The 22,910-nt window shown below is 41.2% G+C and overlaps 1 protein-coding gene across 1 annotated transcript in view; it reads left to right on the top strand.

Annotated features, from left to right (window-relative positions):
* The first annotated feature begins 233 nt into the window (after positions 1-233).
* Positions 234-22,910, top strand: part of slc7a14a (solute carrier family 7 member 14a) — a 28,682-nt gene continuing 6,005 nt past the window's right edge. Inside the window, exons 1-9 of the mRNA XM_078277906.1 lie at positions 234-315; positions 12,841-13,435; positions 13,839-14,075; positions 16,610-16,827; positions 16,986-17,132; positions 20,822-21,030; positions 21,134-21,281; positions 21,872-22,367; positions 22,459-22,695. Of these exons, the coding sequence (XP_078134032.1) occupies positions 13,129-13,435; positions 13,839-14,075; positions 16,610-16,827; positions 16,986-17,132; positions 20,822-21,030; positions 21,134-21,281; positions 21,872-22,367; positions 22,459-22,695 (1,999 nt within the window). The 5' untranslated portion in view covers positions 234-315; positions 12,841-13,128. The remainder of the gene's footprint in view (positions 316-12,840; positions 13,436-13,838; positions 14,076-16,609; positions 16,828-16,985; positions 17,133-20,821; positions 21,031-21,133; positions 21,282-21,871; positions 22,368-22,458; positions 22,696-22,910) is intronic.

Below are 22,910 nucleotides of genomic sequence, written 5' to 3'. Positions count from 1 at the left end.
TCACGAGCGATGGCGCATAGCGCGGCGGAAACCGTGCGTCCTCGTAGAGGAGGTGGTGTTTGGTGAGTCCGCGGAGTGCACGGAAATGTCGGGAAATGGTCCCTTCCTGTATGCGCAGCTCACCTTAACGGTGTGCGTCTTTGCGTGAGAAAGAGAAGGGAAGAGAGGGAGTTTAGGGCGGGTGTCGCTGCTCCCACCGGACTAGAGCTGCAGCAGGCTACGTTTGGAGGGGTCGAGAAGAGTACAGGAAGAGCCAGAGGGGCAGCTGCGACTCGACTGAAAGAGGGTGGGACGTTTAATTAAGTGTTTTTGCAGGTGAGAGTATGAGAAGTTATTGCTTATGTAGACTGCGTTTAGGTGTGTCAGAAGGAGGAGAGGGGAACAAAGATGGTGAAACTTAGAGTCATTATGCTCTGGAAAGGAGAGGGGGAAAAGGATGTTCCTTGCTGTAATAATGGAGAGTATAGAGTTCATTTTGCTGTTGTCGGTCCTCATGATACTCTTAAGGTGTATGGTAAGAAAAGAAAGATCATATAGGCTAAAATAACCTTTTTTTCCCCAAAGGATGAATCTGTATCTGATGTGGGAAAATATTTTAAATGAATCACAGTAGGGCTCTTTGTTATGGCACATATTGCTCTATCTATCTATCTATATCCATCCATCTATTCCCCCACGCAAACAGTGAGGCAACATACTGTGCTGCTGGATATATGTGTGTGTGTGTGTCTATGTGAGGACAAGAACACTCAGACACTGAAAGCCTCAAGCCTTGGAACTGGGCTAATCCCTAATGACATGCCATCTCTCTCTCTCTCTCTCTCTCTCTCTCTCTCTCTCTCTCTCTCTCTCTCTCTCTATGTGTCATAAGGTCTTGTCTCTTTTTTTTAATCCCTTCCTTAATTCTTTTTTCTCGTCTTTCATACTCAGTTGTGATGACGTGCTGTCCGTGGTGCTGAAAACAGTCAGCAGGACGCTTGCTAATACGCTCATACTTGATGGCCCTGTCAGCGCTCAACAGGTGCCTATTACTTACCACGAGAGACAGCCGCCCAGACATAAAAAGAGTTGCTTTCAGTTTTAATTCAAAGTCTTAGATGGAGTTTGTGTTTGCATGCTAGAGCTGTCTGGTTTTGTTTTAAATTGGCATATTCATGACACAGAAAGTGATTTAATTGTCAACATAGAATTACTGATAGCTTAAAATTAAAACACAATTGGTATATTAGGTCTTTGGCTGACAAAATTAGAACACGCTTGGTCAACTATATATTTTAAATGGCATTTTTAAATTTACTTTCATAATATGGACATGAATAATGCTTTAGTTTGGAAAATACACAAGGGTAGCATTTACAAAAGGTTAAATCCCCCAATATAGCACCATACAGCAAATCCATAAATTTGAGATACGGTATAATGAACAAATAAACTAAGGCAAAGGCAGCTCTGGCCAATACAATGGATGCCAAAAGGAAAGAAGAAAACTGCTGGTGATGATGATGATGATGATGATGATGATGATGATGATGATGATGATGGCGATGGTGTAAACAACAGTAATAAGAAGTAGAACCAAAATATTACATAACTGACCAACTTAGCAACTGCAGTTTGTCTTGCTGCATAACACACACACACACACACACACACACACACACACACACACACACACACACACACACACACACACACACACACACACACACACACACACACACACACACACACACACACCCAAGACATTCAGGTCTCACATCACATTTATTCACATGAAGGACCACTAGAGCAGCTGGAGGTGCAGTGACTTGCTACTTGCTCAAGGGCACTTTAGCCTTAGCATAACTGCCTTTCATAGCATCAAAGTAAGTGTTGTTTTTTACAGTGACTGAGTACTTTCACTTTAAGGAGGTGTCTGGTACAGTTTCTGAATTAACAACAAAGGACAAAATCTTTGTTTTTATCATTATTTTTCAGGCCTTTTTTAGGTGGTGATGAGACAGATCCCTAGTCGGATTTGAAATGGGGAATGGTCTGTACAGTATCTAAACCTAAGTCCTGGGGGCATCCCAAAAGAATGAATCTTGAGTGTTACGGTTTGTTTGTAGGAGGACCCAAACTACAAGACACTGACCAGGATGCAGTTAACAGTTTTTTTTCAATGGTTATAGTTGATGGAGACATGTTGAAGAAAGGGAATGGCTGGTGATGGCAGACGGAAGAGTATCACTTGAGAGTGGCAGGGTGGCGTGGCAGGCAGAGGAAGTAAGAGAATAGACCGGTAGGCAGCCTGGAGCACAGGGAACAAACAAGCAATAATACAGGTTGCAAGAACACAAGGAAAACTACGGCCTGAGATCACTGTATCTGCGTCAATGTTTTTGCCACTAGGGAGCAGCTGTTGTGAGCACAGCATTGACATATCAACTTCTTTTAGGTTTATATGGTGAACTTGTCAACAAACCTGCTGCTTTCTTGTTTACACATCCAGCAGCTACAGAGCAACATTGGCTTTTATTTGAAATCGCCTGTCTGGCCGCCTGATGAACGCAAGTTCATTATTCACTCTCCTTTAGCTCTGTTTTGGGCCTCGGCTTGTGTGTGTGTGTGTGTGTGTGTGTGTGTGTGTGTGTGTGTGTGTGTGTGTGTGTGTGTACGTGTACGAGACAGACACTAGAGATAATTGACGTTTGTTTGAGAGGTTTCATGTGCCTGTTTGGAAGAATAATGCATAAAAAATGTCTTTAAAGCAGATAGATACTTAACATTTAGTGATGTCATCTGTACCCTCTTAATGTAAAATATAGGTGTGACTCATGCAGCAGAAACACACACACACACACACACACACACACACACACACACACACACACACACACACACACACACACACACACATACACAAACATAATCTTTTATATTTGTGAATGGCTGGCTGGCCCCCACCACCCTTTCTCCATCAGATGCTGCTCAGCGCTGACGTCAGTGAACCTGCCTGCGCATAAAGGCTAATGTAATCAGGACCTCACACACAGAGACACACATTGCATCCTTTCCTTTGTCTCTGTCAGCAGTGCGCACGCACACACACACACACACACACACACACACACACACACACAAACACACAAACACACACACCCCCCTCTGGTTATTGGCTCAACAAACAGCAAAGAGAGAGAGAGAGACAGACGGAGACTTGAGATCCAGTTTGTGGGAAGTGGGCGGCCTTGATCATTATCATTACAATGTAATCCGATCACTGTTATAAATTTGTGACTGTGGCTTCTTCCCTACAGATTTAGATTTAGTGTTGCTCTTTCCTGCCTTTTACCTCAGTTTCTTGTAATTTTAAGCACTTTCACTTTTTTTTATTATATCTATAGTCTGTCAAATCGGAAAGCTGTCACATTTTAAACTGCAGTCTAAGCCACACAAAACAAAATCTTCCTAAGACCAGATGATTATTATGGATGGTAGGTTTGTTCTCTTGCCTTCTTCTGTATTTTCTTCAAAAGTCATAGGCTCCCATCATTAGATAGACATTCTGTTGCATTGACAAACAGTCAATCATTTAGCAGATGATTTAGCAAAGTAGTTCCAGTAGTACAACTGATTGAGAGAAAATCATTGCATGTCTAAAAGGCTTTGTCCCAATTATGCTCCTAACAGGCTTCCTTCCCTTAATGAATGGTATCCTCAGTTTAAAGTGGCCTTCAAAAAAGACCACTACAAGAGATTGTAGAAAACTAACCCGGTATTTGCATCCCCACCTCCTCTAGAACTGATATTGCACAGACCCTCCAGACATGTAGTGTTTAGCATGATGTATTCCTTTTGTCAAGGCACCAGTAAACAGTACTAGCTGAAATAAGTCATACAGGAAGCAACAAACCTAGTACAACAGGATTCAGGAAATGCAACTATGGTAAACGGTCGTCAATGTGACAGGAGAAGATAAAATGACAGTGGTTCTATCCGTTGTTTTGGAGTTGATTGTGAAACTTGATCATGAGTTAATAGCTCTTACTTACTTTCTGTAATTTTGCTGAGAATAAAATGCATTTGTTTGTAATCCGTTTATTACAAAATGGACCCTTTCTTCAAAAGAGTGGACAGACGACACACATCTGCAAACCTGCAGTTTGCACTTGTAATGGACAGTATAGGGTTCTCCTTTTCCACAAAACAAGGCTGCTAGGATGACACCTTTTATACTCTTCATTTTTAAATAATAACAGGTACTTCACACAAAATGTACATTTCGATCCATATTTAATGTTATTAAAAAATGACTTTTCTAGATTGCCATTTTGAGTTATTAAAATATGAAAGAAAAAGATTCTGCTTGTGCTTTATGCACAAGATATGGCTTAATTTTACCTACGTCAGTCCCAACATTATTGAAATCAGACTACAAAAGATGTCTGCGTTGATAAACGCAGACATCCAATCCAAATGTCCACTGGTAATATGCTAATATGCTAATCTCAGAAGTCAAAGTGGTTGTTGGATTGAAAAACTTTTTGGTGGACAAACACCTGAGTTTAGGGTATTTATTCATGTGGTTGCCATGGCAAAGTGTAAAGCACTCTTAGGCCAGCCTCTGAGAAGAGACGGAGAAAAAGAACAACAGACAGTCAGAAAGTGAAAGGGGAGGAAATAAACTTGAGAATGTAGAGAGGATAACAGGTGAAGGTGGAATCGATTAAATAAAAAGGACAATCCTTGTCAGCGGACTGTTTGAACATAGTGAGCAGTGTACACATCAGGGACTACACTCATTTGCTTGCAAGCGGTATGAGCTGACAAACAAGTCCCTGCGCCGACAGGGAGGATAGAGACGGTGAAACCAGAGAGGAAGTGGCGAGGTTAGAGAGAGCGGTGGCAAAGCGATAGATACCATGTGTGGCTCTAATGGTCTATGAGCGTTTTATTTTTATTTATCTCGAGGTATGGTAAACCCAAGACAGATGGATGCTGATTTCTTTATCATAAAAGACCAGGCAAATATATGCTTTAATGCAGTGATGTTATAGAGAAAGCTCTTTCAGATACTACAGAAGGATGACACTGCCCACAGAAAGAATGGGGATTAGTGAATTGGATCGATAGCGACAATACTGTGGGGGGAAATGTCTTTTGGCAACCACTGGCAATATTTCCTTTCTCCATTAGTGTCACCATCATTTCATGGTATTGGCTCCTTATCGAAGAATTAGTCAGCAGGATATCACTGAGCCAGTTTTATGGTCAGGTTTAAGTCTTCTCTTAGACTATATGTCTGCAATTGAGGTTTATACTTGGGCATCAAGTTAGCTGGGGTTTAGTCTTTAGTGTGAAATGGCCCTGTTGCTTTTTAGAGCTTAAGGCCACACACACAGATATCATCGATATGGCTGGTTAGCCATGGAGCCAGAGGGAGTGACACTGTTGTTTTTATTCATCTTGCAATCTGGAGCCAGACCCAGCATGCTTTAAGCTTCAGGCCCCCACTGTGTTGCATTAGGGCAAGATAGATGGGGATGTGGCAGGCCAAATTGTGAGTGAACTGAGCTGGTCTGCAGGTCAGTCATGCAGAACAGTTTGTCTGAAGCTTGGGGGGGGGGTACTAATTTCTTAATACTGTGCTGCCAATCTAGAGTACACATCAACATGTTTGAGCTTAATGGTCAAAATGCAAAGTGAATCATTAGCAAGCCAGAGTATGAGCCAGATATGTGAGGAGTAAACTGATTAGACAGCCAACTGTGTGAAGCAGAGGGTCATCACTGTTTTTGTTTATATTTGCTTATTACCAGTTCCAATCATGTCGATCAACACATTAGCCTACACCAAATGGTTTGGGATGACAGTATGCTGGATAGCATCAGTGGTCATTAATTTGTTTATAGCGAATGTAGACACATTTTTCCAGTTTTTCCTTCATCTACTGGCGCATTGATTATTTCCACTGTGGCTGTTTTAACGAGTTCCATGTTCCAAGGCCACTGAACAGTCTGCTAGGATTTTCTCATCATTCAACAAAGTGTGGAGCTACATTTCTTGTGATCATCTATCTGTCTGAAATAAACAGTGGATTAGTGGCCATAGATAAGCAGGAATTAGATTGGTACATGTAGAAACATGACTGGATAAGGACATCCAGTGGCTTTGACTAAATGGAGATCTTCGAGACTGTAACGTTAACTACTGATTTTGAGTTTCTGTAAAAAATGATCTGCTTCGTCATAGAGCTCCCCAATTAAAAAACGAACATGGACACTTAAATGGTTTGCCTCTGGGTGCACACCCAAGACAGGGTTGGTTAGGCCATGGAGATAGTTGGACATGAGTAAGTCAAACAAAGAATCTGTCAGTAAATTACAGAGGGAGTCAGGCAGCCCGCTCAGTGAAACTGATACCAACATCACAGTCCTTATTTAAAAATCAGTCTCTGAACAGTGTAGACAGTCAGGAATACTTCAAGTCTGACTGATCAGTCAGGCAATGAAATCAACCTGAAAGGAGACAATTTCTCTTTAGTGTCAAATGAGGAATCCGATTCATTAGGCTTGTAAGATATGAACACTGTGGCCAGTCAGCCAAGGCCCCGAATCAACCACACAGTCACCAAAGTCAGTCAAGCAGAGGTAAATGAATTCCAGACTCTGCATCTCCTCATATAACCAGCCAATTACTGCTGATATCTGTAAGACTCCTCAACTGGATCTAGTAATTTAATGGTTTTCTGTCAGGTCTTTGAAATAAAAGCACACAATAATAAAAATGCAATTTGTTTCATACAGGGCCAGTCTGCATTTATAATAATGAGGTCTGGCAAAACGGAAGTAACTGTGATTTAATGGGTATGGATATACTGTCATGTTAATTGAGAGCAATGCATTATTGTGTTCGAGATATTAAACTGTAGACTGCATGGTGCTTTAAGCACTGCTGTGTAACGCTCCGTAGTGGCTGACCTCATAAATCTTATCACTGAGAGGCACTGAAGTAGAGCTGTGCAGACAAACATGAATTATGCACACTCACTTTTCAGTCTGTCTACCCATCTACCTGTCTACACACACACACACACACACACACACACACACACACACACACACACACACACACACACACACACACACACACACGTATAGGCTGGTTATGTAACAGACAAACATAAAACATAATCAACATGCTATTGTGCTTACAATGACAGTGCTAAAATGCTGATGTTAAGCAGGTATAATACTCAATGTTCCACATCTAAGTTTAGTGTGTTAGCATGCTGATATTTGCTAATTAGCACAAAAACTAAAGACTGAGAGCAAAAGAGAAACACACATTTACGAAGAGTAAGAAAAATATTCCCCTGGCTCAGGCGTTCTGCTGAACGATGATGAGTCGGCTCCTTCCTGTTCTGTCTGTGGGCCATGAGAACGGGGGCCAGAGCCGCTTGCCAGGTTTGGTTTTTATAGAGGGCAGGGGCAATGCAAGCCTGTTGCTAGGTTGTTTTTGAGTGAATCAGAAGTGCACTCAGCCTTATTAAGTCAATGCAGCTATTTCTTACTGTAAATGCAATGAGAGCTCAATCAGGTTTATTCATCGAGTAATTCAGACACGGGCAGGGGCGGACACTGAGACGGGCTTAGTCACGGATCACTAGACACAAGGATGAATGTTCTGACAGCTCTCTTATCTGGAGAGGAAACACTAATGCTAAGATGCTAGAGGTGGTGGTGATGATTATGATGACATGGATTTAACTATTGATCTTTTAATGGTAGTACTCTGGCAGAGCAGATAATGGGTGTTTGTTTAGTGCTATAATATAGAAGCAAGAGTCTGTGTGCAACAGGGCTGCTGTAAACACAACAGTAGGATATTGCTCACGCACTGAGAGATGACAGCCATTTTCCAAATCTTTCTCTTACTTGCAGCTTTTCATTATTTTGCTGTGTTTTTCTCACTTAAAGGACAATTCCGGCGCAAAACGAATTTAGGGGTTATTAACAGATGTGTACCCACTCTGTCGCTCTCTGGGACATGTTTTCATGCTAATCGAATGAGTTTGGAGCTTGAAAGACGCTAGCGTGGGCCGCTGATTAGCTTACAATGCTAGTATTCGGGTCATGTACAAAACACTGCGTCTCTTGGGCATCGCGACGCAACAGGTCCCACTCCTTGCAACACAGACACTTGTGTTCGGTGGCCATAGCTTCACAATGTCCGCAGGTACACCACCAGTTTCCCTAAGTACGAGGCTGTGTTGCGGCATTGACTACCGGTAGCTCTCTCTCTCTCTCTCTCTCTCTCTCTCGTAGCCCTTTCACGGAGCTCCCACAGCTCTTCGTTCAATAAACTGTCTGTACACTTACAAAGTTCTCAGTGCTTCGGTTAACATGTTGGGACCCTCATTATGCTACCGTTGAAGTTTGGTGATATTTTGAGCCTTTTTAGTGGTATAAATTTGAAAAGATTTGTTTTTACGTTCCCTATGCCCCGAATACTAGCGTTATAAGCTAAACAGCGGTCCGCGCTAGCGCCTTTCAAGCTCCAAACTCATTCGATTAGCATGAAAACATGTCCCAGAGAGCGACAGAGTGGGTACACATCTGTTAATAACCCCTAGGTTCGTTTTGCGCCGGAATTGTCCTTTAATGCAGTTTTGTTCATATATATGCTATATATATATATCCTATGGCTCTTTGTTTTGTGATGAAATGGCAAGAGCAATATGAGTAATTCCACGGCTAGATGTTTAAATATAATTTTTTATTGCCTTCACCCACGCTCTTATTAAATAATTCAGTAGCTAACGTCAGCACTTTAGTTTGTCCTCCATATAAAGGACTCAGAAGAACAGCACCAGGCATATGTTGCCATTGGAGAAGTTCCACCTGCACCTACATACACTGTACTGTAATGAATATCTAGCATAGGAATACGTTTGATTGTCTGATTCCATTTTTAGTGTTGTCTCATTTCATTTTGAGTATTTTCCAATTTCATTTAGCACTTTCTCTCTCTCTCTCTCTTATCACAGAGTGTAGTGACCTGGCATTCATTTTATTGTATTGTCCTGATCAATCAATCAATGTGCATCAAGTTCAGGCAGTTAAAGTACATTTCAAGTCTGCTCAGCTGCAACAAGAAAAGGTCAAGCTTAAAGAAATAGTTTGCCTTTTTGGGAAATATTTCTTTCTTACAGTAGATGAGAAGATGGATTCCACTCTCATGTCTGTGCGCTAAGCATGAGCCAGGAGGGGATTTCCTTAGCTTAGCATAAAGACTGGAAGCAGGGAGAAACTGGAATGACAAGAATCAAGAACTTTGGACAGAGCCAGGTTTCCCCCTGCTTGCAGTCATTATGTGAAGCTAAGCTATTTGCCTCCTGGCTCCAGATCCAGAGTGGTATTGCTCTTCTAATCTAACTCAAGAGAGCATAGCATCTTTTTTCAAAAAGTATAATTAAAAGGTTGTCTGCACCAGCCACTGCAACATTACTGTATACTAGAGAGAGCATGCAGAGAGGGCATACCCTGCAAGGCTGCACAATTTGCATGTGTTCATTTTAATAATAGAAAATTATAAATGTTTAATCTTCATCTGGATGATGATCTGAATTAAATTACACAAAGTAACAAAACATCCTGGGATTCATGTGCCTTTTTTTATTCAGTAACGGAAGTAGTCCATAAATAATATAGATAATAACTGTAATGCCGTTGATATTTGTTGTTTACTTGTAAATGTGTTATGGATACTTTGTCCCACACACAAGCCTCAGTTTTGAAGTCAAATAAGATAAATGCTTTTAGACTAACCTTTGTCCCAGGAAGGACTGCTAGCAAAGTGAAGTCAGTTTTCCAGCACAGCTCAAATGGAACACCTGCTGCCACATGCTTTGTGCAGCTCGGTTTTGTTGATCTATGACTGTTCAAATAGCATGCACTCAACACAGGGCGGGTGATGGTCACTGTGAATGAAGCTATCCAGAGAATATTAATGTCACACGGATGTTTAAAAAAAGCTGCTTGCCTGATTTGATTTGTAAAATGTAAGTGTGTGTGTGTGTGTGTGTGTGTGTGTGTGTGTGTGTGTGTGTGTGTGTGTGTGTGTGTGTGTGTGTGTGTGTGTGTGTATGGGGGGGGGGGTACTCAATGCACATCTCATAAACATAATAAAAAACAAAGCCTGTTTTGTCCCAAGCTGCCACTTTATTTAAAATTTGCTGAGTGTGATTGGATACATGCATAGTTGTCAGTGTCTCCAATTAAAGCTGTTCAGGTCTGTCCTTTACACTCTCTCTCTCTCTCTCTCTCTCTCTCTCTCTCGGATTGGCTGTTTTCAGTCTGCTCATCCTCCTCACCCTTTCCTCATCTGTTCATGTAATCACTAATGCTCTAGTGTATGCATTTGTGTGCATTCTTATGTGTGTAATTGTCTGTATATCTGTGTGTTTTGGGGATGAGTGTGTACGTCACTGATGTTTTGACAATCGTGTGATTGAGTTATTTATAGATGGTAAATCTCTGGTTTAAGGGTGATATCAGGGTTACTTTAAGGGCTGCCTGATGCAACAAATTGGCATGAGACATTGTTTAATATCTCTTTATGTGTAATCAATAGTAATCAATCCCAGCAATGGACTATCTAACTAAATAGCCACTGTCAAGTTTAATTTCCTTTGAGATTAATACATTGCATGTAGGCGAGTTCCAAGGTTCTATTATCATGCATGCTCACTCAGAGACATGTTTTACTGTCACTTGTCACGTCTTCCTTGGTCTGGCTCAACAGATGTACATTGCTGGGATAAAGCCTGACATCGATGTTGCTGAAGCTTTCATTGAGGAAGGCCACCAAATGTGGTTGAGAGCCTCGGAAACAACAAGTGAGTCAAGCGACTACTAGTCTGGCTCAACGGATATACATTAGCGCCGGACGTCCCTCCCCTCTTGCTATCTTCACTATCGGGGTTTAGGTGTTGTAGCCAGACCATACTCCAGCGCTGTGGAGGATAGGATAGGTCTAGCAAAGCGAGACTACGTCTTCCTCAACTTCTCCTCTCAAAGTAAATAGAGAAATTTGATTTCATTACATTATGATTTGGTATACCTGTGAGACACCCTTGTGACGGGTTAATAGCCCCTGCCCCACCTCACACTCACCATCACACACAAATGAAATCACCTTTTCAGCTTTTTCTACCATCACATGTTCGTACTCCCACTAAGTGCTGCGACAACAGCAGCCCCGGCCTACTCTGGTTAAACAGCAGGGTAATTGCAGCCATCATTTGAATGGCTCATATTAACGCCGAGGGGTGATATGAATGCGCTGTATGTGAGTGTGTGTGTTTGTTCAGTAACTTGTGCTTGTTGTTCAAAGTGGATGAATGGTGAGTGTTAGTTCACTGCTATTAGAGAGAGAGATAGATAGAGAGAGAGGTGGACTGCAGTACAATTGATGACTATAATGGCTCTCTTTTCAAAAGCAGTTACTCCATATGACATCAGAAAATCTGTTGAAAAGCTGTAGAAACGTATAATAACACCTCTGCATTTTGGTCTATCATTGTTAAAACGTAAGTGTTGTAATTATTCTGTATAAAAAAGCTTACGATTTTAATTGTTTCACTAATTGCTATTCAACAGTGTGCTGTAGTAGGCTATTTCTGACACACAAAGCAATTTTCTAATGTGTTGATTTACTGTAATAACATAGGTAAGGACATATTATCTAAACAGGAAGAACACTTAGCGGCTTTTCGGATTGCATTGCATTGTAGTTGTATGATCATACACGGTTGTGGAAGAATTCTCAAAAGTAAAAGTCCCGTGTTTAAAATTTTAAGTAAAAGTATGGTAGCACTATCAGCCAAATGTACCTAAATTATCAAAGCAATAACCACTCATTATTATGCTGAAAAATGGACCATGTTGTATTATTAGCTATACTGGTTGTACTAGAATTAATTATGTATTATACACCACTTATAATTAATGTATGTAGTGTTGTAATTGGTTAAAATTCAGCACATTTTTACTACGTGTCTTGGGTAATATATAATAATACATTGTATTAGATGATGAGTTTTGGGTAATCCCATAAATTACAGGCCAGTAATTTAATAAGAATTACAGAAATAAACTAATGAACTAATAATATAGTTTTGACATCCAAGGAAAATGGCTGACTTCCAGTCCCGTCATTTGCTATTTCATTCCCAGGATAGTTATCGTGTAATATCCAACCTGGACTTCACGGGGTTACCGAGTTTTGTATGTTAAATCTGAAATGTAATGCCTAAAGGAATAAAGGAGCTCCAAATGGATATACTCAAGTAAATTAGCTCAACGTACCTCAAAGTTGTACTTAAGTACACTATTTCAGTACCACTGATTCTGAATCTGATGCATCCGTAATGTGAGCCAGATATGAACTATAACAATTAATCCCATTGCAATGCTACCAAGCAGTAGAAATGAAGTCAATTCTGACAGTCATGTTTGTGCTCAAAGCAACTTTACCCAGTTTGGTGGAGGTTCTGTAGACTTATGAATACATATGATAACCCATATTGCTGCCTCTCCCCCTTAAAAATAAAAAAAGATTTAGCGTCCATTGTCATCACTCATGAGCTTAGCTACTATAGCAACAGGGCAATAGGGAGACGAATGCTAATTAGCTGCTTCCTCATTCAGGTACGCTTAATTTGTGTAATGCATCTCCATCGTTGGGCTCCTGTGTATTGACATGCATGAAAATAAGCATTGTTTCCGAAGAACATATATAAGGCTATGTGCTGTAAAAGAAAAAGACAAAAATCACCCCACCTTTGTTTTTCAGATAACTTTCTCTCTGACCATGTGGGGAACAACTAAGATGGCATTCCACTAAACCAGGACAAGAGACAAGAGGTTGCAGAATACGGAGGCACAGGCAGCAACCCAAAATCTGATCTGATCTGGAATCTACCATAATTCGGATAAGGAATAACTCTTCTTCCACAGTACGTGATTGTTTTCACAAGCAAACAGTAAAAGTACAAAAGAAAACTATCAAAGAGGGAACCTCCCACTCTTCCTTTTGAAAATCTTCCCTTTTGACTCTGACCCTTGAGCTTTAGCTTTCAGCATGACCAGTCTGGTAGGGAAGCTAGACCCTCGGAGGGTACAATGGCGCTCTACATTGAACACCTTTACGTCCCGTGTCCTGAGGACCAAACCTGTGGAGTCCATGTTGGATTCGGCCATGACAGGCACCAGCTCCCATGGGACCAGACTGGCCCGGGTCTTATCCACAGTGGATCTGGTGTCGCTGGGCGTGGGCAGTTGCGTCGGGACAGGGATGTATGTGGTCTCGGGGCTGGTTGCCAAGGAGATGGCCGGTCCGGGCGTCATTGTGTCCTTCATTATCGCCGCTGTGGCCTCCATTTTGTCAGGTGAGACTGGAACAGAGGCACATGTGAATTTTGTGACTTTTTTTTGCTCTTAAACACTCTCTTACTCTTATACACACACACACACACACACACACACACACACACACACACTCAAGGCTGACTATAACATAGTATAGGCCACAAGATAAAGGTTACTGTCATTCTTATCCCCTTTACACTGATGTGATTTATATGAAGAGCCTTTTAATAAGTATGCCATTAGAACAAGGGCAAAAACATTATATCGGTCGAAGCTATAATATAAAAGGCTCTCAAAGGATAGTCTACCTTAATGCTCCTATCAATACGCTGAACCAAGCCTTTCACTTGGATGATAATGCAGTCATATCACTGATATGTGTATGAATGTGTGTTTGTGTCCGTCTCCTCCTCTGTCCCACAGGAGTGTGTTATGCAGAGTTTGGCGTGCGGGTGCCTAAAACCACAGGTTCGGCCTACACGTACAGCTACGTGACTGTGGGCGAGTGCGTGGCGTTTTTCATTGGCTGGAACTTGATTCTGGAGTATCTGATCGGTACAGCAGCGGGGGCGTCGGCTCTCAGCAGCATGGCGGACTCACTGGCCAATCACAGCATCAGCAACTTTATGATTACACACATCGGAACGCTCAGGGGCTTGGGTGAGTTCGGAAGGATGTGTGCCTGCGACAGGTGTAGTTTTACTGAGAGAAAAATTCAGATTTGGCTTGAGCTGAGCTGATTTTGAAACGGTGTTATTGTGAGTTTTCTTTTCAGGATTTAGATTTATATGTGATTAGTTTAAGTCTGAGATTTGAATGAATTGCTATGAATTGCTGGGGTCCGTAATACAGTAGGAATGGTTTAAGGAACTTAAAACACAAAGTCAGCATGTGAAGTAGGAAAACTAAAGAAATTGACTATTTTTCTGTTGTCTTTCCTGCTGGGAAAAAAATACTCTGAACTACTGTTCAGATACTACTAGGAAATGGCTAAAACATAATAAATATAACATGGACAATTAGTATATAAAGTATTTAGACGGAAGAATATGATCTCGCCAGCACATTTTTTATTTTGTACATATTGTATTTTTTATACAGCTTACAGTCTATCAGCTATAGTCAACTGCCAAAGATTGCTTCAAAATCTATAAACAGACATTCACCCAAGTTACCTCTAGAGAAAAAGGATCAGTTTTACTCCCCACCCTCCATGAGAGGGTCAGGGTCAGTTTCTTTTTGTTCAAATACTTAATTTTCAAAAACATATAGTTCTCCTGGGTTGAGTGGCAGCTAAGCCAATCTGTTGACCCAAAGAAGCAGATTTAATAAATCTTTGCTCTCATTCTGTAGTCTGGCAGTAATGTTTGTGATGTTTGTCCTCAGTGTTATAAATTGCCTTCTCAACATGTAAGAGAAGCACAATGTCATCTGTTCCACCAGAGAGATTTTGTGTGACACTGGCTCAATGCGCCACTGTATTTGAATGACAGTACATGAAAAAAAATGAAAGTAACACCATCTGGGAAATCATCCAACCCATATCAGATGTTTTTCCATGGAGCTTCCAAACGATGTTTCACTGCTTATTTTGGAAATCATGTCATTATGGAAAGTAGCAGCAGCCTTAGCATCTCAGATTTCTAAATGATTCGTGCAACAAAACGTTTTCCAGGTCATAAACCGTACCAAGAGGGGAATGCCTGCTCATCTGGTGTAATACTAGAGCTGATGTGTGTGCCAGCGGTGTCTGTCCGGGTGACACCACCCTGACCGTCTCTTCCTGTTGGACACTGACACATGATAAGCTGCATGGCCAGCTGTACCACACCATAATGGAAAGTTAATGTTTTCCTTTTCCTGCTGGAGATAAACGTCATGTTTCCCCACACCACGGTGAAACTGAAAATATGTCTCATCAGTTTCTGTGTGACCACCTGTGTGTATTTATAAAGACTGAGTTCCTGTGTAACTTGTGCATTGTTGAGTTGCGTTAAATAGTCATTATTGATATTGTTTTAAAGTGCCTTCAGGGTAATGCTTTAGTGTGATTGACCGTTTACCTGACAAAAATAGTTTTGCTGAAGTTGCAAATATGAGTGCATTTATGGAGTTATTTTAATGCATTTCCAATTTTGGCAATGCTAAGACAAATTTAACAAATTCTTAGAAAGTCTCTTTTGATGTTTCAAGAAACAGATTTGGGGGGGCTACCTGACGGCTAGCTTTTACATACCAAACTTTCATCCAAGTGCCCTTGATAGATTGTTCAATCTTGTGCTCACTGTTTACTCTTTAGCATACGCTGGGCGTCAACTAATTAATGGTCTATTACTTAGTTGAGCTTGAACGTTCATTCTTGACTTTGGGAAACACAAGGTCTAACTTACTTGTTGTTTCTGAAGCTTTCGTTTTCCAGCCTTCACCAGCTATTGCAATTTGCTCTGTCAAACTAACTAATGTAACAGCTACATTTGCTGAGGAAGGCCACATAATGTGGTTGAAAGCCTTGGAAACAACAAGTAAGTTGGACTGTGTGTTGAGATTTCTTCTGTCAAGCAACTACTAGTCTGGCTCAACGGATGTACATCGGCGCCGGATGTCCCTCCCTTGGTTTATAGAAATACAAACAAGCCAGAGCATTTTTTCCCCCTATTCCAGAATAGATAGGACCATACTAGAGCGCTGACACAGCACTGTGGAGAGAGGTCTGGCAATGCAAGAATAAGACTATTTACTTGATAGAAGGAAAACAACTTTAACTCTAATAATCAATTAATCATTTCTCAGGCAACAGTGCTAAACATTTGCTAGTTCCAGCTTCTCAAATGTGAATAGTTGCTGATTTACTTTGATTTGATTTGATTTTGAATATTTGTGGGTTTGGGACTATTGGTAAGACAAAACAAGATATTTTAAGATGTCTTCTTAGGCTCTGGGAAATACAGAGGAGCTTTTTTCACTTTTTTAAATTTTTTTTATAAACAATTAATTGATTCATCAAAAGATGAATCAATTATAAAAATGATCTTTACTTAGAGACCTGCCTCTTGCCCAAAGATCAGTTGATTTAGCCAGCTGCGTTTTTATGCAAGTCAATTTGCATCACCCACCACCATCAAGGTGCTTGGATTTCACAGGTACAATGTGTACAACTATATCTGTGTGCATGTGTGTGTGTGCTAATCCCTTAGGTAAAGGGGAGCAGTCGTACCCGGACCTGCTGGCGCTGCTGATAGCACTGCTGGTGACAGTGATAGTTGCTTTGGGAGTGAAGAACTCTGTGGGCTTCAACAACGTGCTGAACGTCATCAACCTCATAGTGTGGGTGTTCATGATGATCGCCGGGCTCTTCTTCGTCAACGGAGAGAACTGGGACGAGGGGAGATTCCTGCCCTTTGGCTGGTCGGGGGTACGGACACACACACACACACACACACACACACACACACACACACACACACACACACACACACACACTGAGTCACAAATAAGGAAGGTTGATTAAGACCCTATCTGCTTACGCTCTTTATGTAAGCTATCATTTCTCTTGCTTCTGTTCTGTTCCAGGTGATGCAGGGTGCAGCGACCTGTTTTTATGCCTTCATTGGATTTGACATCATCGCTACAACAGGAGAGGAGGCCAAGAGTCCCAACACCTCCATCCCCTACGCCATCACTGCCTCACTCATCACCTGCCTCACTGCCTACGTCTCTGTGAGTTACCTCCAAGACCAAATACTGTGCACACAAAAATCAAATGCTTCATTTGTTTCCCATTTATTAGCATTTCCGAGGCAAGAAGTGCAAAACTCTCAATCATGTTCATGAAAGTATCACTACAGTAACTAAACACAGTTCTCATGACTGATTTGAATGTTTTTTTGGCATGCACAGTGTGGTAATGATGACAGATAATGACTTGGCTCACTGAATCCAATGTTAGAAAATACAATTTTTATTTCACAGTGGAATGGAATCGATTGTGGGAAGACAGCAGGCTACAGTCACAGCTTATAATTCACACACCCACATAGTTAATTTTTTAACAAAATTATTTGAATTTAATTATTGAATTGAGAAGAAAACAGAATTTCAGTTCATGTTTGTTCCCACTATTTCCGTAATCATAATCCTTAATTTAAATTCAAAGATGACAAGTTTTCACTGTAAAGATCTACATCTGCTTTTATATTTATCATTCTTCATCTTCATGTGTTGCCTTTAGTGTTACGCTTGAGTTCTTATCAACATACTTGTGAATACAGACAGAGTTTTACCCTAAATTTCGAGACGTGTCTGACAGAAGGATGGAAAGATCACAAGATGCCCCCCCCTCCCCCCCGCAATCCAGCTGTGTGGGTGTGTGTCTCATCTCTGATCTTTACGTATTCAGCTCGCACATCCTACCAGATTTCTGACTTTGACACATTTGTGCTGAATGGTTGTTGCTATGGGTACCGTGTAAAAGCGGCCTATCAGGAGGAAGAATTTTTCGACATCGCTTGGGGCCAAAGATTGCATCAACTTCAAAACTGAACTACTTCTCTTTGAATACCTTGTCTTTCTCTTCCTCTCTGTCTCCCAGTCATGTATATTTCTCCAAATAACCCACTGTCGTGTTACAAAATCTATTTTCTTAGCGTCTCTTAATCTTCGTCTTTCTTTGCTCTAGCTCACTCTCTACACATCTTGGAATAACTTTTTGCCTCTCATCAGGATCATCTAGCTTTTGATTCAGAATCTTTTTAATCATTAAGCACATTACATGGCATTGGTTTTACAGCACGCACCGTAGCTTCATCCACAATCTTCAAACTTAGGGTTCTTCGTTCAGCCAACCTTTCCTCACATCCATGCTCAAAAGTGGGCGTCAGTACATATTCACTAAAAAGTGGCAGTGAGGGTGAGGCTTTTGGGAAACCCTCATTCCCAGGGGGGGGAGTCGTGTGAATGTGCAAGCTGAAACTTTGCTGACAGCGAGCTGAAAATGGGCGCTGTAGGATGCAGTTTGGGATCAGCTTTGCTCTCTCGAAATAAATATATTAAACTAGGATTTGTTGTAGGATTCCCTCTAGATTAGTATAGAGCCCTTTGACCGCTTCACACGCACTGTCGACCAGCCTGTGCCCAGATTGGATGAAGGGTTAAAGGGCACGAGGCTACTCAGAGGAAACTGATCTCTATATCTTCCTCTCTGTAAGAGTTAGTCTTTTTTATTATTATTCCTCTCTCTTTCTGCAATCTGTTAGTGCAAATCCCTCTTTTGCAGCACAATGTCTGTGACAGATGGCCCTGCATAATTTCACACGTCAGACGCGAGGATCAAAGTCATGCACACACGCACACACACGCACACACAGTGCGAGAGAAGCATGACTAATGAACGTTTTGCATGGGATGCGATGTGCGGTGTGCTGAACGCGTTAGCTGTGTAAAGCTAGGCTGTGAGAATGTAGCCCATCACTTGTCAGTATTTAAAGCCCATATGATTATAGCATCAGTCAAATTATTCTCATGAGGTTGATTAAAAACAGCCTCAACACAAGGTCTGTTTAGTAGCTGTTCTGGAGCTTTTAATCATATCATAATGACCTTCATCAGCTTTTCTTAATTACGGTGAAAACTAGTGAGTAATGGTCTGAATTGGGGCCTGTAACAGTGTTTTATATATTACCACTGGGGGTGCCACATTCTATACACATTGGCTTTAGATAAAAAAAATCATAAATATTAGGAATTATTTCACTTTGAAATTGAAAGGTGACTATTTGGCATATATATATATATATATATATATATATATATATATATATATATATATATATATATATATACAGTTGTGTTCAAAATAATAGCAGTCCAACATCACTAACCTCATAAATCAAATTTTTTGGTAGAAGTGATATTTCCACATGGCAAATAATTCACTAGTAAGTGTTGTAGAGTCATAGAAAACCAACAGACCCAACAGTCATGACATGCATGCTGCTCATTCTGTGTAATTGAATCTGTAACTGAAAGGGGCATGTTCAAAATAATAGCAGTGTTGTGTTCAATTAGTGAGGTGATTGATTCTGTGAAGAAACAGGTGTCAATTATGGCTCATATTTAAGGAAGGAAGGAAGCAAATGTTGTGCATGCTGGTTATAGTGCATTTCACACTGAAATACTCAGCAAAATGGGTCGTTCCAGACATTGCTCTGAGGAACAGCGAACAGCGAGAGGGGAAAACATATAAAGAAGTGCAGAAAATTATAGGCTGCTCAGCCAAAATGATTTCAAATGCCTTGAATAGGCATCCAAAGCCTGAACGATGTGGAAAAAAACGGTCAACTACCATTCGAATGGATCGAAGAATAGCCAAAATAGCAAAGGCTCAACCAATGATCAGCTCCAGGAAAATCAAAGAAGACTTAAAAAGTTACCTGTGAGTACTGTTACGATCAGAAGAAGGCTATGTGAAGCAAAGCTATCAGCTAGAAGCCCCCGCAAAGTCCCATTGCTGAAAAAAAGACATGTACTGAACAGGTTGAAATTTGCCAAAGGACACATTGACTGGCCAAAGGAGAAATGGGGCAACATTCAGTGGACTGATGAGAGCAAAATATTTCAAATATATTGAAATAAAATTTCAATACATCAAAATACTTGAAGAGGTCAAGTTGCCTTATGCTGAAGCGGAAATGCCTTTGAAATGGGTCTTTCAACAAGACAATGACCCAAAACACACCAGTAAGCGAGCAAAGTCTTGGTTCCAGATGAACAAGATTGATGTTATGGAGTGGCCAGCCCAATCCCCAGACCTCAATCCCATAGAAAACTTGTGGGGTGACATCAAAAATGCTGTTTCTGAGGCAAAACCCTGTAATGCAGAGGAATTGTGGAGTGTAGTTCAATCGTCCTGGGCTGGAATACCTGTTCACAGGTGCCAGAAGTTGGTCGATTCCATGCAACACAGATGTGAAGCAGTTCTCAGAAATAATGGTTATGCAACTAAATATTAGTGCAGTGATTCAAAGTCAAGCAAACCCTTGAGACATGTTTCAGTTTATACAGTAAATGTTTGAGTTTGTAAAGAAACAGCCTAATATTCCTTTTTCTTCACTTTCTGTAAAGGTATAACACAAACTTGATCAATTTTGGTCATGTTTTGATTTGGAATTGAATGTGCAGTGTTCCCAATGCATTGATATTATGGAATTAAAAGCTATTCTAAGGATTTTGAGCATTATTCACTTTTTTAAACACACTATTATTCTGAACACAACTGTGTATATATATATATATATATATATATATATATATATATATATATATATATATATATATATTGAAATATGTATATATATTGAAATATAGAAATCTATTAACTCTCTGTTTGTGTTCAACCCTCTTCTATCCAGGTTTCTGTGATCCTGACTCTGATGGTGCCGTATAATGAGATTGACGCAGACGCCCCGCTCATGGAGATGTTTGCCATGCATGGCTGTATGTTCGCAAAGTATATTGTGGCGGTGGGCTCCATAGCGGGACTCACTGTTTCCCTCCTGGGGTCCCTGTTCCCCATGCCCAGGGTCATTTATGCGATGGCCGGGGACGGCCTGCTGTTTAAGTCAGTCCACAACAGTTATTTATCTAGTTAATTCTTTTTTTGTCAATCTTAATGATGTGTGCAGTCTCAATCAGCACATTTTTTTTCTGTGTGTTTACTGTAGGTTCCTGGCCAATGTGTCTTCCTACACAGAGACCCCTGCTGTTGCCTGTGTGGTGTCGGGCTTTCTAGCTGCCCTGCTGTCCCTCATGGTCAGCCTCAGAGACCTCATAGAGATGATGTCCATAGGAACCCTGCTGGCCTACACCCTGGTGAGTGGATAATGATGGTGGACACATCTATATTAGTCTCGCATTGCCAGACCTTCCTCCAAAGCGCTGCAGAAGAGGGTCTGGCTAGTCCACACAGCATTCCGGGATGGGAGAAAAACGTGCTCTGGTTTATTGGCATTTCTTTAAACCAATCACAATCGTCTTGGGCGGTGCTAAGCGGAACTTGTTTTGGTGGAACATATTCAAAGGTTGTTTCAGTTGTGCAACAGAAAACTCAGATTGGACAGATAGTCTAGCTAGCTGTCTGGATTTACCCTGTTCTGTTGCTGGGAAAACGAATCCCTCCAACAACAGAAACATGCAAGTGTAAACAGACACAGACAGCGGGTCTTAGCTGGTAGCCGATCAGCCAAGATATCAATAAGCCACTGATATTGATGCATTAATGAAATGCTAATAGACCAAATAAAATAAACCAAATTCTGTAAAACTTAACATGCATACATTTTTTTGCTTCAGAACCAATAGTTTAAAACAATTGTGGGAAAAAGTGACTACCTGAAGAAAGCTCTTTTTTCTGACAGTTTTTGTTATTTTATATCCAAATCATTCCCCCTCATGGTCTGCAGGTAAGCCTGTGTGTACTCCTGTTGCGTTACCAACCTGAAGGCGACATCCACGGCTTTGTGAACTTCCTCTCCGAGGAGCAGAACAACAAGAGAAAGGAGGGCGTTCTGGCCGAGTGTGAGAAAGAAGCTTGTTCACCAACCAGCGAAGCGGATGAGTATGGCGGTCCAGCCACAAACACCTGTGGAGCCAAAAACCTGCCGTCACTGGGTGACAATGAGATGCTGATAGGCAAACCAGATAAAACCACCTACACTGCCAGCCACCCAAACTATGGCACAGTGGATATGACTACTGGCATCGAAGCAGAAGAGTCAGAGGGCGGGTTGTCCCGGCGGTTGAAGAAGCTCATTGGACCGCGCTACTACACCTTGAGGATCCGATTGGGCCTCCCAGGAAAGATGGACAGGCCTACTCCAGCCACAGGGAAAACTGTTACTGTGTGTGTGCTGCTCCTCTTCATTTCCATCTTCGCTTTCTGCTCCTTCATCATTTTTGGTGAGAACACCGGAACAAATTCAGACAGGAATTTACTATAGTGTAACCATAAATTGATAGTGTGTTTTTTTCTTTTTTCCTCTCTTCCTAGGTGCGAGCAGTATTGGGGAGGGTCACTGGTGGGCTTTGCTGCTATTAGTCTTCTTCATCATCTTCCTTGCCCTGCTCGTCATCATCATCCTCCAGCAGCCAGAGAACCCTAAGCGGCTGCCCTACATGGCGCCTTGTGTGCCCTTTGTACCTGCTTCAGCCATGCTGGTCAACATCTACCTCATGCTTAAACTGTCTGCCATCACCTGGATACGATTTTCAATCTGGTGCATCGTGGGTAAGCCACCACCCTCACGTCGTTTGTCTGGCATTTAGGTTTTTTTGTCTTTTATTGCCAGATTTTAAGACAGGGTTTGTGTCATCACTGTCATCCTTGACAGATGTAGAAATATTTCTACAGAACTCACCATGTTTTGATGGTTAAACAATGGAGTGATACATTTCAGTTCTTTTGAAATGACTCATTGGCTCAGCTCGTGTCTCACTTACTCG

The sequence above is a fragment of the Sander vitreus genome, chromosome 20, assembly GCF_031162955.1.
Source record: "Sander vitreus isolate 19-12246 chromosome 20, sanVit1, whole genome shotgun sequence".
Taxonomy (NCBI): Eukaryota; Metazoa; Chordata; class Actinopteri; order Perciformes; family Percidae; genus Sander; species Sander vitreus.
Note: the sequence above shows the minus strand (reverse complement) of the source record. Positions and strands in the feature narration are given on the sequence as shown.